The sequence below is a fragment of the Chiloscyllium plagiosum genome, unplaced genomic scaffold (genome assembly GCF_037043375.1).
Source record: "Chiloscyllium plagiosum isolate Xiang-an unplaced genomic scaffold, Cpla_swu_hap1 HiC_scaffold_43, whole genome shotgun sequence".
NCBI classification, from domain to species: Eukaryota; Metazoa; Chordata; class Chondrichthyes; order Orectolobiformes; family Hemiscylliidae; genus Chiloscyllium; species Chiloscyllium plagiosum.
Genome location: NW_028270181.1, coordinates 18,046,305 through 18,063,465, shown reverse-complemented (window position 1 = coordinate 18,063,465; position 17,161 = coordinate 18,046,305). Strand labels below are relative to the sequence as shown.

Sequence of the window (17,161 nt, the reverse complement as noted above, 5' to 3'; positions counted from 1 at the left end):
ACAACTTGGTACCTCATGATTAAGATAGAGTAATAATTAAGAGTTACTTTGAATACTGGAGGATAATCGTACCTTCTTTCCCTGTCAAATCAGAGCAGATATTCAATGCATAGCACAGCCATGCTGCAAAACTTTCCAACGCTGAGGTAAATCATATTTTTATTTCTGACTTGGAGCTGACAATGTATTTCAAACAGCTTGATGTTCTACTCAAGTTTGAAAATCTTTCTCAGAAGTCCTTTGTAATTCTCAGCAAGTGGAGTCCTTTCCCAGAGTTTGGAGAAGGTTTTATATGAAAATCATACAAAGTCTCCAGGTAACATGAATGCTTTATGGATACTGACCATGAGGACAATTAGCATTATATAAGAGTAAGTTTTAATCTATAACATTCAGTGAACACTATTGAAATTGAAGCCAACTTTGAATGAATGCATTATTGTTCAAGATTACATGAATATCCTGCAAGCAATTTTGAAAAGGTCTTTGCAAGATAAGAGAACAGAATATTACAGTCAGCATTATTTGATGGGAAAAAGTAGTGCTACCAAAGCTGAGGCATACACCTACATGCGTCAGTTTAGAGAGTATCACCTAATCCAAAATGGTAGCTCAATCATGGGAAATGGAAGAATAAGCACAGCATCTATTTATTCATCATTATACTGTTTGTGACCAGATTTTTAATTGATTCTTTTGTCTTCTATAGGTCATATTTATTTTCAAATTGGTACCTATTAAGAGCTGAAAATGTGTTGCTGGAAAAGCGCAGCAGGTCAGGCAACATCCAAGGAGCAGGAGAATCGACGTTTCGGGCATGAGCCCTTCTTCAGGGCCGGGCAGGGACAGTCTTACCTGCCCTCGATCTCTTCATAGCCAACTGCCGCCGCGACATTAACCGCCTCAACCTCTCCACCCCTCTCACCCACTCCAACCTCTCACCCTTGGAATGTGCAGCCCTCCACTCCCTCCGTTCCAAAAACAATTAGACCTATTAAGAGCCGCTTGTTCAAGGCATGTATGTGGATGGGTAAAGGAACACATAATGTTCTGTAAGCAAGAACATTATTTAGCACCGTAAATGTTAAATGAGCCGACATATTGCATCAGAAATAAGCCAGAGAGTCTGAAAGCAAGTTACGATGGCAAAGTAATAACCACTGTTAAAATAATATGTGAAAGTTTTATTACACAGTCAGCAAGCCCAAGTCTAATAGCTCAGCACACAATCTATGTATTAAGATCAGCAAGTTTGAGATGACATACTATACTGGGCCTGTTCTGCATGTTGAGATGGGTGGAAAAAATAAGTCATGAGGCACTTTTCAAATAAAAAGGATCTTGCAAGTGCCTTTGCCTTCTTCTATCAACGAACATCACCTGAATCATTCTTCTTAATTCCTATATACAAACTGGCAGTTGTGTTTACAATGGTGTATCAAAAATAATTAATTGATTGTAAAGTATTTTGAGATATCCCAACAGGATATGAATTCTCTGTTGTGGTTCTGTTCGCCGAGCTGGAAGTTTTTGTTGCAAACGTTTCGTCCCCTGGCTAGGCGACATCATCAGTGCTTGGGAGCCTCCTGCGAAGCGCTTCTTTGATGTTTCCTCCGGTGTTTATAGTGGTCTGTCCCTGCCGCTTCCGGTTGTCAGTTTCAGCTGTCCGCTGTAGTGGTTGGTATATTGGGTCCAGGTCGATGTGTTTGTTGATGGAGTTTGTGGATGAATGCCATGCCTCTAGGAATTCCCTGGCTGTTCTCTGTCTGGCTTGCCCTATGATAGTAGTGTTGTCCCAGTCGAATTCATGTTGCTTGTTGTCTGCGTGTGTGGCTACTAAGGATAGCTGGTCGTGTCGTTTCGTGGCTAGTTGATGTTCATGTATGCGGATTGTTAGCTGTCTTCCTATTTGTCCTATATAGTGTTTAGTGCAGTCCTTGCATGGTATTTTGTACACTACATTCGTCTTGCTCATGTTGGGTATCGGGTCCTTCGTTCTGGTGAGTTGTTGTCTGAGCGTGGCTGTTGGTTTGTGTGCCGTTATGAGTCTTAGGGGTCGCAGTAGTCTGGCAGTCAGTTCCGAGATGCTCCTGATGTATGGTAGTGTGGCTAGTCCTTTTGGTTGTGGTATGTCCTCGTTCCGTGGTCTTTCTCTTAGGCATCTGCTGATGAAGTTGCGTGGGTATCCGTTTTTGGCGAATACCTTGTATAGGTGTTCCTCTTCTTCCTTTTGCAGTCCTGGTGTACTGCAGTGTGTTGTGGCCCTTTTGAATAGTGTCCTGATGTAGCTTTGTTTGTGTGTGTTGGGGTGGTTACTTTCATAGTTTAGGACTTGGTCTGTGTGTGTGGCTTTCCTGTATACTCTTGTAGTGAATTCTCCGTCTGGTGTTCTCTGTACCATCACGTCTAGGAATGGGAGTTGGCTATCCTTTTCTTCTTCTCTCGTGCATCGGATTCCTGTGAGTGTGGCGTTGATGATCCGGTGTGTTTTTTCTATTTCTGTGTTTTTAATGATTACAAACATGTCATCGACATATCTGACCCAGAGTTTGGGTTGAATTTGTGGTAGGACTGTTTGTTCTAACCTTTGCATAACTGCCTCTGCTATGAGTCCCGAGATTGGTGATCCCATGGGTGTTCCGTTGATTTGTTCGTAAATCTGGTTGTTGAATGTGAAGTGTGTTGTGAGGCACAAGTCCAGTAGTTTAAGTATGCCGACTTTGTTGATAGGTTCAGCGTCCTGTTTTCTGTTCTGTATGTCCAGTAGGTTGGCTATTGTTTCTCTGGCTAGGGTTTTGTCAATCGAAGTGAACAATGCCGTCACGTCGAATGATATCATGGTTTCTTCTTTGTCTATGTGTATATTTCTGATGATGTCCAAGAATTCCTGTGTTGATTGTATAGAGTGTTTGGATCCGCTGACCAGGTGTTTCAGTTTCTGTTGTAGTTCTTTGGCCAGTTTGTATGATGGTGTCCCTGGTAGTGATACTATGGGTCTGAGTGGGATGTCTGGTTTGTGTACTTTAGGTAATCCATAGAATCTGGGGGTGTTGTTGCTTTCCGGTTTCATTCTTTGTAGGTCAGCTCTGGTTATCTGTCCGTTTTTTTGTAGATTCCTTAGTGTGTTATTTATCCTATTGGTGAGCTGTGGGGTGGGGTCAAATACCCTCTTTTGGTAGGTGTTGGTATCTTCAAGTAGTTGTTGTGCTTTTTGGATGTAATCAGATTTATCTAGGATGACCTAGATAAAGAAGAAGAGGAACACCTATACAAGGCATTCGCCAAAAACGGATACCCGCGCAACTTCATCAGCAGATGCCTAAGAGAAAGACCACAGAACGAGGACATACCACAACCAAAAGGACTAGCCACACCACCATACATCAGGAGCATCTCGGAACTGACTGCCAGACTACTGCGACCCCTAGGACTCATAACGGCACACAAACCAACAGCCACGCTCAGACAACAACTCACCAGAACGAAGGACCCGATACCCAACATGAGCAAGACGAATGTAGTGTACAAAATACCATGCAAGGACTGCACAAAACACTATATAGGACAAACAGGAAGACAGCTAACAATCCGCATACATGAACATCAACTAGCCACGAAACGACACGACCAGCTATCCTTAGTAGCCACACACGCAGACAACAAGCAACATGAATTCGACTGGGACAACACTACTATCATAGGGCAAGCCAGACAGAGAACAGCCAGGGAATTCCTAGAGGCATGGCATTCATCCACAAACTCCATCAACAAACACATCGACCTGGACCCAATATACCAACCACTACAGCGGACAGCTGAAACTGACAACCGGAAGCGGCAGGGACAGACCACTATAAACACCGGAGGAAACATCAAAGAAGCGCTTCGCAGGAGGCTCCCAAGCACTGATGATGTCGCCTAGCCAGGGGACGAAACGTTTGCAACAAAAACTTCCAGCTCGGCGAACAGAACCACAACGAGCACCCGAGCTACAAATCTTCGCACAAACTTTGAATATGAATTCTCTTTTTAAATGCTTCTTGTTGAGAAGTTGGGTAGAGTAATTGCAGATTGGGAGGCAAAACGTTAGAATTTGTTGTTTGTGAAATTGTAAAATGGGCCCTTTAAAAGATTATGCTTTTTCTGTGCTTTGAGATTAAAATGGATGCCTTTGAGCAGCAGCTTGAGTTTGCAAGGACACCTAGAATCCGAACTGAAACATCTGAATTGAAAGGCTGTACAGTTAGCAGGCCAAGCAGCAATTTTTACCAAGACAACAGTGGCGGCACGGTGGCACAGTGGTTAGCACTGCTGCCTCACAGCGCCTGAGACCCGGGTTCACTTCCCGCCTCAGGCGACTGACTGTGTGGAGTTTGCACGTTCTCCCCGTGTCTGCGTGGGTTTCCTCCGGGTGCTCCGGTTTCCTCCCACAGTCCAAAGATGTGCAGGGTCAGGTGAATTGGCCATGCTAAATTGCCCGTCATGCTAGGTAAGGGGTAAATGTAGGGGTATGGGTGGGTTTCGCTTCGGCGGGTCTGTGTGGACTTGTTGGCCCGAAGGGCCTGTTTCCACACTGTAATGTAATGTAATCTAATCTAATACAGGTTTTTGAATTTAGCTAATCAGAATGAACCAGGCATTTAGATACCAAAATTGAAAAATGTGGTGCTGGAAAAACACAGCAGGCCAGACAGCGTCCGAGAAGCAAGAGAATCGACACTTTGGGCACAAGCCCTTCTTCAGGAATGAGACTGGTGTGCCGGGCGGGCTGAGATAAAAGGTAGGGGGGAGGGAATTTGGGGGAGGGGCCCTGGGAATACAATAGGTGGAAGGAGGTGAGAGTGAGGGTGATAGGCCAGAGAGGGGGTGGGGGCGGAGAGGTCAGAAAGAAGATTGCAGGTCAGGAAGAAGATTGCAGGTCAAGAAGGTGGTGCTGAATCCGAGGGTTGGGACTGAGATAAGTTGGGGGGAGGGGAAATGAGGAAGCTGGAGAAATCTACATTCATCCCGTGTGGTTGGAGGGTTCCTAGATGGAAGATGAGGCGCTCTTCCTCCAGGCATCGTGTGGCCAGGGTCAGGCGATGGAGGAGGCCAAGGACCTGCATGTCATTGGCGGAGTGGGAGGGGGAGCTAAAGTGTTCAGCCACGGGGCGGTTGGGTTGGTTGGTACGGGTGTCCCAGAGGTGTTCCCTGCAATGTTCATCCCACTCGATTTTAAATTTCAAGTATTATCATGTCAAGGGCAGTGTGTGAATTCAAGGAGATTTCAACGGCATTCTAACAATGAATAACATGACATATTCCTAATTAATGCCACAGCTAATCTATCAATTACAGAGAGAAGATGAGTTCAATTAATATCTGGAATTCAAAAATTAAGCTCTTGCAATCAATCTACAACTGAACAAGCTGTCATGATTCCTAGCTGACAAAGAACTTTGAGAAACATTAAAAATAGCTGAAATAACTTACAGGTAAGCTACAAAACATCTTGGAGGAATGTTCACATATATCTAAGGATGCACATTAATATTCTTGATAATCATTGATATTCTTATGCTCAAGGTAGATAATATCCTATAAACATGGGTAGGATGCAACTTCTCAATATTGAAATAATAGTGACACCGGCCCTCTAGTAAAACTCTGTTACCAAGTTTGTAAACAAGTCAGGAGTAGTGAACAAAGCAACAAGCCTTTCATGGTTTCTTCAGGGAAAAAAAAGGAAAAAGAAATACAGATTAACTTTTCCAGCTTTGCTGTAAGGTTAAACAGGAGTTCATAAAATTATGATTATTTTGAGAAATGCATTCCATTGAAACAGTGTCTTCGTTAATCCATTATATTCTTAATGTAGTGTGGGTCAGAGACCAATTAAAAGAGAACCATAAAGTTTGTCACCATCCTTTGCCTGCTCCATGACAACATGGAAGTTGTATTAATAACAAGTGGTTCCACCACTGAGCCATTCCCTGTTTGGACTGGTGTCAAGCAGGGATGTACCATCACCCCAACACTGTTCGCAATCTACCTCACTGCAGTGCTTCGCCTCACTGCCAACAAGCTCCCCACTGGATTGGAGCTTACAGAACCAGCGGGAAATCATTCAACCTCCGTCAAGCCAAAACCAGAGTCACCCCAACCAGTGTCAATGCCATTGAGCTGCATCATGCAGATGATGCTTGCATATGTGCAATCTCAGAAGATGCACTCCAGACCATTGGCGGCACCTTTACAAAAGCACAGGAGAGCATGGGTCTCACTTTGAACATCCATAAGTTTAAGGTCCTCAATCAACCAGGCCCAATCATCAAGGTCCATGGGGAGACCTTAGAAAACATTGACCTTGGCAGTGTCCTGTCACCCAAACCAGCTAGTGATGAAGAGATCCACCACCATCACCAGTGTGCTAGCATAGCCTTCGGCTGCCTGAGAAAACGGGTATTCAAGGACAACATCATCAGATTCGACACTAAGATCATGGTTTACAGATTGTGCTGCTTCCCACCCTCCTACGTGGCTCTAAAATGTGGAGTCACATAAGGCGCTGGAGCAGTACCACCAATTTCACTTGCACAAGATCCTGCGAATCTACTGGGATGAAAGATACATTGACACCAACGTCCTTGACCAATATCCCCAGCATTAAGGCACTGACCACCCTTGATGAGCTACAAATGGGGTGAGCACATTCCGCATGACCGATACGAGAATCCCCAAATGGTTGATCTACTCCCAGTTTCAAAACAGCTGGCGAGCCCCAGGTGAACAGAGGAAGTGCTTCAGGAACACCCTCAAGGTCTCACTAGCAAAATGTGGCATTCCCACAGACACCTGGGAATCGCTGGGCCAAAACCGTCTAAAGTGGAGAAAGAACATCTGGGAAGGAGTAGAGCACTTGCAGACTTGCCATTGCGACAAATGGAAGCCAGGCAAAAACAGTGCAAGGAGCATGCTGCCCACACTTGCACCCCACATACCCTTTCCAGCAACAACCTTCTGCCCCAAGTGCAACTGAGCTTGCAGAAGCCGCATCAGTCTGTACAGGCACTTATGGACTCACCTTGGGAGTGGAAGAGAGTGTGTGCAACTGCCAATGAAAAGAGAGCCCAAAAGTAATGCCTCATGACAGCTAAAATAGTATCATCTAAATTAAATGCCTCATGCTTGATGTAAGGTTCTGACAACTATTCTATCAAGAAGAAAACACAGTATTGAAGTGTATTATCGACTGGTCCTTCTACAGATATGTTTGATGATTTAATTAGCAAACGGACCCAACAAGACTCATTCTATTAGACACCACAGGGTCCCAAAGGCTCAAACTGCCCTAACAAAGGCCATTAATAACGGAACACGTTTTAGAAATATTTTTGATTTCTATGGTTGCACTTCATAAGATTATGGTCAGCATATTATCACTTCATCCTTCCTTATGCCCAGAACTCCTGCATGAAGTTCAAGTACAAATGCTTGTTAAACCTGGGGAAATTTGTAAAACAACAGTTTGACCAAAGAGATATGTTTTTGGATGTCAGTCAGAGTAACAGGTCATTTACTCTTTTTAATTGTTATTCACCCACTTTTTTGTATTTCTCTACATTACGTATGGCTCACAAATGGGTATCCTGATATCTGGCCATGTCATCTAAAACTAGCTAGAATCTATGAGAAACAAATTTGCTAATTTTCTATTTCCCCATTCTCATCATTACAATTCCAAAGGCAGCTGCAAACATCTCTACAGTTACCAAACAAGTTAGACTTGAAAATGATTAACCAGAATAACAGACAAAGTGATTAGTCACTGTGACCAGACAAGCTGAAGTGATCATTTTTCTCATTCAATCTATGCAGAAATTCGATATGGTTCAACTCTTCTGAAATCTCCAGCTATAGGAGGTGGAAAAAAAGAACAGAACAAATTTGCTAGTTCTCACCAGCTCAATACTATGAATGAGTAGAGAGTGCAGTTGAGTTTCATGCAACTGTTAGTGTTCTTAAAGTGCTGAGTTGGGATAACATCTAAGTTTGTTCTCAAAAAGGCATGTAGCCCGTGAGCTCAATATAGCATGCTCCACACTCTATGCATGATATACCATATAAATTATTGAAATAAATCAGTGTTTTGGTTGAGGACTAGTAAAGTACCCATTGTAAGTCACCCTAATTGATCCGGTAGAAACTAGTATACAACGCAGAAAATAGCAATGGAGTCAAAGTGACAAAAATATCCTTACCTCTTTAACAAAAATATGGACTAAAATTTCCCAGCCTCACAGCAAAATGACCAGCAATATAGCTGCTGCTGAGAACTTTCCCAGGATCTGCTGCCTACTCACTGGAAGCAGGTAGCCGAATAATATTCTTAAAGAAAGAATTTGGTGTAATTTTATGGTCTCTCTGCCATTTTCCTGACAGTGGAAATAAGGCTCAATGGAGGGTGCCTCTGTGGGATGCTTGGATGGAGTGATGCCAGCAGCAACCATCAAAATTGGCAGCTCAATGCCATAAGGAAGAAGCTGCATTTAGGAAAGGTTTCAATCATGTCCAGCACTGATCCAAAGGAGGTGTTTCTTCGCCAACTTAAGAGTCTAAATGTTAGCTTTTCAATGCTCTGTGTACGGTCCAGAGAGAGAGCTTGCCTAATGTTGAGATGTCCTTGCAGTCCCCAAATTGCCTTAGCAGCATTCAGCACTCACTGCGGGGCTACCGAGTCTCTACAGCATCTGGCCTCTGATTGGGCCATCTGCCTAATGATATGTTATGACTAGTTGGCCTGAGTTCTAGATGATATTTAAACAATCCTAGAGACTCAGCCAATAGCTACAAGGTGCTCAAGTAAAGTTGCAATACTTTACAAATCAACACAGACATTTAATGAACAATAAGTAGTATTTGTTGCTAATATATTGGTATAGTTTAGATCTGTGACATTGATTTAAGAATAAAGTACGCAACTGCAAATTAAGTTGAAATACCTATATATAGAGAACGTTTTTGAACAACACCAAGATTTGTCTTGCATTAATGAAACACAATATGTAGCAAGTTGTTTTTCAGACCTTATTATCCTGAGGTCAGAAATATAAGAACAGATGAACATTGAGCACCTAGCTCCTTGCTGTAATAATAGTGATTGCTCATCTTCTCAGAATTTGTCAAGAGTATTACATTCTGAATGTCAAGTGCTGTACTTCAACATACTATCCTTTTGAGATTTCAGCTTTAGACAAATAATTACCAGATCAGTCAGATCCAAAAAAATCTATCCTGAAAATGTTTGTTACAAAAGCATATTTAACAGTCGTGCTAGATGCGGTGGTTGGATTCCAATGACAAGCTAAGATCGAGTCTCGTCCTATTGGGACACAATTAAGACTGATAAATTCTAAAGTCTATGGTATGCTTATGATCAGCAATGTTGCATCAGCATGATAAATAGGAGGTGGAAACATTGAATATAGAGCAAAATTAGACCATTCAGCACTTCAAGCCTGCTCTGCCATTCAATATGATCATGGCTGATCATTCATCTCAGTACCCTGTTCCTGCTTTCTGCCCATTTCCCCTGATCAGTTTAGTCCTAAGAACGAATATCAACACCCTCTTGAAAGTCTTAACAAATCCTGTGGCAGAGAATTCCACAGACTCACTATTCTCTGGGTGAAGAAATTTCTCCTTATCACCATCCTAAAAGCCCTTAAACTGTGATCCCTGGTTCTGGGTTACCTAGTCATCAGGAACGTCCTTCCTACATCTACCTTGTCTCATTCTGTTAGAACCTAAAAGGTTTCCATGAGATCCTCCCTCATTCTTCTAAACTCCAGTGAATGAAGTCCTCACCGATCCAGTCCCTCTCTGTATGTCAATTCCACCATTCCAGGAATCAGTCCAGCAAACTTTCTTTGCATTCCTTCAACAGCTAGAACATCCTTCCTCAGATTGGAGACCAAGACTGCACACAATGAATATTTGCAGTTAGTATAAATGGAATTAACAACAGAACAAATATAGAAGTATTTTCCTCCCAGTGTAAAATCTAGACTCGTTAATTTCTCCCTTTGTTCAGAACCTTTCTTGTGCCAATGTGAAATTTTGAAGGGAAATGTAGCTTCCCCCGATTCAAACATAATTTATTCTATATTTACTCCCAACTTTACCTTTTAAAAATTAAAGCTGGAAGGACAACGCTTGACCAGTTGCATGGCTGAGCTTTAAAGATGGCGCCGGTGCCAGGAATCCCAGGAGGTCCTGGCAGTGGCCAGTACGTCTGCCTGCAGTGAGTAGGAGAATATGATGAGTGGGGTGCATAGAGATGTAGTGCATAGTTAATGAAGTGAGTGTGGGAAGATAGTGCAAGAAAACCAGCTGGAGGTGGGAGAGAGAAACACCCCATGAAACTTGTCAAAAATGATACTTAGTTGATTTCTGTTAAGATTCAGCCCAACGTGTCTTTTTTCACCAATACTCAAGTTCTGTACTACTAAATGACTGTGTGAAGAAAATTAATTATATAACTTCATTTTACGATTAAACTTTCTAGTAGTTTTCTGATAGTGTTTACATATGTCTCAGATACAACTTAAGATGACAAACATTCGTACAGGTATACTTCAAACCATTCAAATGGAGTCTAAATAGTCACAGAATTTAGTTCACTTTTATCTTCCACATTCTATGTTATTTCAACATTCCTTAAATAAAACATTTTATTCCAAGTTTGGGTCTAGTTCGGTCCTCGTCATCTGTTTAATTGTGTATTCACTGATATGGCATACCGGGATGGCAATCCACAGATTCAGAAAATCCCATGAATTAGGAATAAAGAGAATAAAATCTTTTATGCTCCAGCACAGGTGATATATTGTATATCCAGAACAAAATCTTGACTGTTTAGAGAGTTTTTTAAAATCTCAAATGAAGTTTCAACCTTACAGTTATGCAATTTTCCCCCATATTGGTAAATTGAAAAAAATGTTATTATTTTACATATGCAGTACACTTATAAAGATATATATTGTATTCATAAGAACATATCATCTATTTCAAATTGAACTACTTTTAAACAGATTCATCATTTCGATCATCATGTCCAAGCCCTGGGGTTCCAGCTTCATGTGTCCCAGTCTAGGTAAGGAAACAATGCTGGCTGCTTATGCATAGTTTAATCATCCTATCTACATGCTTGCTGACCCATGTTGTCTCCCAGGCCCTTGTATATCTCAATTTTTACTCACACATATTCACTCACTTACACATACAACATACTCACACACTTTCATACATACACTTACATCCCACTTCTGTAAAACTCTGCAACTCCTCAACATGCATTTAATTCCAACCTCTTATGCATCCATGTTTTTAATTCAGTGCACATTTAAGAAGTCCTTGACATTCAATAGCATTGCCATTGCTAAATCCCTCCAATATCAACATCCTGGGGGTCACCATTGACCAAACAGCCCATTTAAACACAGTGGCTTCAAGAACAGGTCAGAGGCTGGAGATTCTGTAGTGAATAACTCCTGTCTCCCAAAACCCATTCACCACACCTCAGATGGGGGAGGGTTGAGGGGGAAGAGTCCTTTATAGTAACATCAACCATTTGTGGGAATTGAACCCATGCTGTTAGCATCACTCTGTGTCACATATCAGCTGTATAGCCAACTAAGCTAACTGACCCCCACTGAAAATTTAAAATGGGGGTAGAAGTCAGCAGTTGCCTGGATGGGTGCAGCTTCGACAATACTCAAGGAGGTCAACAACATTCAGGGACAAAGCAACCCAAGCTCGATTGGTATCACATTCACGAACATCCGATCCCTCCACCACTGATGCTCAGTCACAGCAGTGTATTGCAGACATTCACTGACGCACCATAGACAGCACCTTCCAAACTCACACGCTCTACCATCTAGAAGGACAAGGGGCAGCAGATATCTGGAAACACCACCCCCTGGAAGTTCTCCTCCAAGCCACTCCACAGCCTGACTTGGAAAAATGTCAGCCATTCCTTCAGTGTCGCTGGGTCAGAATCCTGAAATCCCCTCCCTAAGAGCATTGTGAGTCTACCTGCAGCATGTGAACTACAGCGGTTCAAGAAAATGGGAGTGAGGAGCTGCCTTCCCGATGGAGGCGCCAGCAACTAGGGACGGGCAACAAATGTTGGCCTCAGCCAGTGACACCCACTTTCAACGAATGAATTTTTTCAAAAAGCGCTCCTTAAAACTTCCCTCTTTCACAGAGCCTTTACCCTCCTGCTCTGTCTTCTAATACTTCTTGATGTCACATTTTATTTATCAATGTCACAGGAATTGCTGCGAGTTCGGACCTGGACAGCTGGGATTTGGATGAGCTGCAGGATTTTCTCCCTCAGGTATTCCTTGTCTCGACAAATGTTTAAAAATATTTTCACAGGGTTGGAGATTCAGGAGGGCATTGCTGGCTGGACCAACATTCCTTGCCATTGTCAAGTGCCCTTGAGAAGATGGAAGTGGTCTAATTTCCTGAACTGCTACCATCCATGAGCAGGCAGCTTAAACCAGGTCAGTATGACTCACTGCACAAAAACAATTCTTCCTTGTATTCCCCCATCTGTCTGATGCCCAAAATCCACAGTGTGCTGCATTTGCTGACACAGGTACTGACATGTTGTATGCCACTGTAAATCAAATGTCTGTAGATTTCGGGGATGGGGGAATGGTGATAGAGTGGTGGTGAGACAGATTGGGAAAGGTACTGTGGAGAGATTGGGAGGAGCTGGGAAGGGAGCAGGTAGCATGAGAATCTGGATGGATGGCATTTGAACCCAAGAGGTGGGGTATGGGGAGATCCAGGCTGAATGCAAAGGAATGGAGACAACAGAAGGGGAGAGGACCTCCTGGGGCCTGAATCCTTCCTCTAGCCCTCTCCACTCCTGGTCCTGGGCCATTTGCTTTTCACACCCCACTCCAGCCCGCCCTCCAGCCACCAATGAACCTTAGTTCGAAACAGTGTACCCTTCACTGCACTTCTGGATGATGTTACACATAAAGTCCTGTTATAGGAAGTATATTATTAAATTAGAGAATGTTCAGAAAAGATTTATCAGGATATTACTGGGAATGGAGGTTTCAGTTTAAATATAGGCTGAGATCTTTTCCACTGGAGTATAGGAGGTTGAGGGGTGACCTTACAGCATTGTAGATAAATTGGATGGTGAAGGTCTTTTCTCTAGGGTGGGGAAGTTCAAAACTAGGGATCATATTTTTAAGGTGAACATTTAAAAAGTACACAAGGTGCAGCTTTTTTTGTCCAGAGAATGGTTCACGTGTGGAATGAACTTCCAGTGGAAGTGGTGGATGAGAGTACAGTTCAAATATTTAAAAGACGTTTGGATGAGTATGTGAACAGGAAATGTTTTGAGGGGGATGAGCTAAAGTGCAGGCAGATGAGACTAGTTTAGTTTGGGAACGTAGTTAGCATGGACTGGTTAGACCGAAGGGTCTGGCTCCATGCTGTATGATTCTATGACATGACTATAGTTACAGACACAATAAATGTTTTAACTTTTTTTTATAACAATTAAACTTTTGTTCTGCTTGTTGCTGACTCTTGAACTTTTTGTTTCATAAGCATTACCAGCTCATATGCATAATAGGCAAGAAATTATTAAGTTCTGCATGCTGAATTTCTTCATTGTATAGCTAATTTTAAAGCACACAGTTATGTGAATCCACATGTGCAATGTGCAATACTGGTCACAGTTCTAGAATTTATTGCACTAATCAAATGAAGTACCTCACCTGGACTGAAAGATCCCGAGCTTGTCTGAACATTTCTAAGTCCTCCTCTGTCACATTGTCCTGGTGGAAAGCTACACCTCCATCTGCAATATCCTTTTTGATATTTTTCATAATTTCTTCATTGTCTGCAGTTTACCAAAGTAACAGGAAAAATATTCATGTCCAAGAGCAAGATTGACTATCATATGAATGCCATTATATACTCCATTAAAAGCTCCATAACATGATCACAACTCATTTGGCTGCTTTATTATTCAGGTGAGGTAAATTAGCATACTTCATCTAACAATTTGAATACTAATAGTCACAAGACCAATCAAGACATGGCAGTGGAGGCAGGCAACTGGCACAAAGTAATCCAACAACAGCATTTGCTTTGTCCAGTACGGTTGATATTAGTGTATGCAAAGAAATGAAGGAGGAAAAACAATTAATAAAATGTAGAATAGAAATATCTACTGTTAACACATTTGCCATTTCTCTCTATCAACGCTGAAAGCAACAACCACAATGGCTGCATCACAGTTCGAAAAGGAACAGTAAAGTGAGATGAACAATGTGGCAATTTGGATGGTCATGCGTTTCTCCAAAGTTGTAATTAGTGCTATGCAGGCATTTGGGACTCTTAGTACTACAACAGATGCAAATTAATCAAGATGTTTCATCGGTGATGCAAGTTTCTATGAAAAAATGTTAAGATATTTAGTTAGCTTCAGAAAAAGGGACAAAATATTTTGTTTACATTGGAGAAGGAACTAAAGAAGCTAAGGGCTATGTGATAAATAGAGAAAACTTTCAGTGAACAGGACGCAGGTTGGTTTGGACCTTTGCTTACCATCGTCCCGATCCTGTTTAATCCTTCCGTATGCCATGTTCCCCATCCCTGCTGAGGGGGTCCCCATTTGAGGGGTCAATCTGTACGTTAATCTGCCTAATATTTTGTGCTTTACAAAGAAGGAGGTTTGTCTGAAATGAGCAAATGATTTGAATGAGCATGTCCTGGAAGCCCTCCATCCATGAGAAAAAGCAGGGAACATGAAGCTACTAATACCTTTCTTTTGTCCAATTGGAGGGTAGATTTTTGATGTGGGAACCAATTCAGGCTTATGCTGCATATGTCTAAGTGTTGCATAATTGGGATTCCCCTTTTTACGAGACTTTCTGTGAATGGTATAAATATGAGATAACCCATCAAAGAGTCCCTTTATATGGTTGCTGTTAGGAAGTTTACTGTGAGAAAGAACACTTGATTGGCTGGAAAAACTTTGAGGGGAATTAGCAGAAGTGAAGGTGCTGGATTTGCAAGAGTTGGGGCTGTGACTAGGAAGTGAGGATTGATAGAATGGGATTAACTTTTGAGCAAAACTTGTAGACCATGTTCTGGAGTTAGAAGTACGTGACTGTTTCAAAGTGCAGTTTTTTTTAAACAAATAGCATTTTGAAAAGTCTATTATTTCACCTTGTGTCTTTCGACCATTAGGTGAAGGTGTAAAGAATTTAGTTAGGCCATCAACAAGGCCAAAAGTTGTTTGGTTAACTGTGAGTTTGGTAGTACCAGCCATGGTTTGGTCTGTATCAGCCAATCTGCTGCTCGAATGTTTCAGAAATGCAGCATGATGAAATGAAGGTGTTGTAGAGATTTGAGTCTTTTGACCCCTACCAGGTGACCCCCTTCCTGTGTCCATTGTCATGGATCCTTCATCATTGTCTGCAGATCTGTGGAAAAGTGCAAAACATAACATTACCACTAAAGAACGAACTTACGTTTCTAGGAGTGTTTCTAAACTTACAAATATATAAAGAGAAAAACAATGGGGAGGAAAATCAGATGCACAAATGAAGAATTCACAACCTTCAGTGTATGATTACATTTCTACTTGTTTATATTTTCATGACCATTTTTCATGTTTTGCTCCATGTCATCTGGAGTTATTTCCACCACATCATTTACAATCCCGCATCTCAAACCATTCTACGGTAAAAGGGATAAAGCAATTAAATTGGTTCTAAGTCACTGCTTATAGTAATTAAACACTATAAAACAAATAAACTTTTTAGATAGGCATGTCCTCTCTCAAGGAAATGCCCTTTTTCTAATCATAAGTCAGCGAAAATGGACCTTGATTATATGCAAAACTGCATTCTACTTTGCTGTGACAGTGTGCATCAACTTATCAATAAGTGATGTTACTACATAAAATGCTTCAATGTGGGCTTTGTGACCATCCATCATGAGCAGATAATTTACTGAACAAATATAAACGGAAATCTTCAACAAGTTATCTAATTGACATCTTTACAATTGTTCTTACATTATTTTCAGAACTATCTTTTGTGTATTTTGTATTAAATCACCCAAGAGCCTTTGGAATACATAGCTTAGGTTCGGTATGATTTACAAATGGCAGTATTAAGTTACGAAGTAAATCAAATGCCTCATAAATATAATTGCTTACAACATGACTTTGTTGATGGATATTGCCAGATTTCAATTATATATTCTTCAAAAACTATTTAAACAACTGCCTCATGAGGGACTGTATTGCAACAGTCAGCTCATGTAAGTCGAAGTGAACTAGGGATATTGACTGGAATAAATAGTGAATAAAAACCTAAATATAATTAATTATTCAAGCTGACAGAATGCATCACATGCTTTGAAGTACACGCCCTTAGATTAAACTTAAAACAGGATACAACAGATAAATTCAAATTATTAAACTAAATTTACATACCACAAATGTATGTCAACAAAGGGCATAATTTTCATAAAAGTTTTGATAACCTTTACAAAGTCAGCAATTGGAACAACATTGTACTTAAAACGGCTAAATGAGAAGCGAAGGAGATTGAGGATAGCAAAATAAATGGTCACATTTTGATAACAGTGAAACAGGGCGATGACTTGGCAGCAGTCGAAACAGCTGCTGTGTCAGATGGAGACGAACTAAAGACAAACAGAATGGTCAGGCACTTTGGGAGGAGCAAGGAGTTGAAGTCTGAAGTCGTACGAGAATAAAATTCTGAGTTTGATCATCGGCTTTTCAAAGGAATACTATGCAACTGGAAAGAATCCATAGTATTGACACAAAGAATTAAGGCAAAGGTAGTACGAACGAATCAAGATTGTTTTCTTGAACCAAATTATCGTGAGTGAAAATGTCAGTTCTAGTCAGTAACAGTGAACTATTTTGGAATGCAGCACATGAGGCCATGCCTTCAATTGAGTAAGTGGATAGTTATAAGAAATTACATGCATAATGCCTTAAAATTGTCAAATAATGACTATCCTGTTGAGTTCACTTCTACCACAGTATTTGCCAGCTGATTGCCTATTCATATAATACCAATAAGTGTATAACAATATGGTG

General features: G+C 41.3%; 1 protein-coding gene across 2 annotated transcripts in view; it reads right to left on the bottom strand.

The window, feature by feature from the left end:
* Positions 1–17,161, bottom strand: part of kat6b (K(lysine) acetyltransferase 6B) — a 216,197-nt gene that overhangs the window by 82,005 nt on the left and 117,031 nt on the right. For both annotated transcript variants that reach the window (XM_043678896.2, XM_043678897.2), the window contains exons 7-8: positions 15,451–15,506; positions 13,791–13,915 (exon numbers count right to left, since the gene is read on the bottom strand). In XM_043678896.2, coding sequence (XP_043534831.2) covers positions 13,791–13,915; positions 15,451–15,506 — 181 coding nt within the window. The remainder of the gene's footprint in view (positions 1–13,790; positions 13,916–15,450; positions 15,507–17,161) is intronic.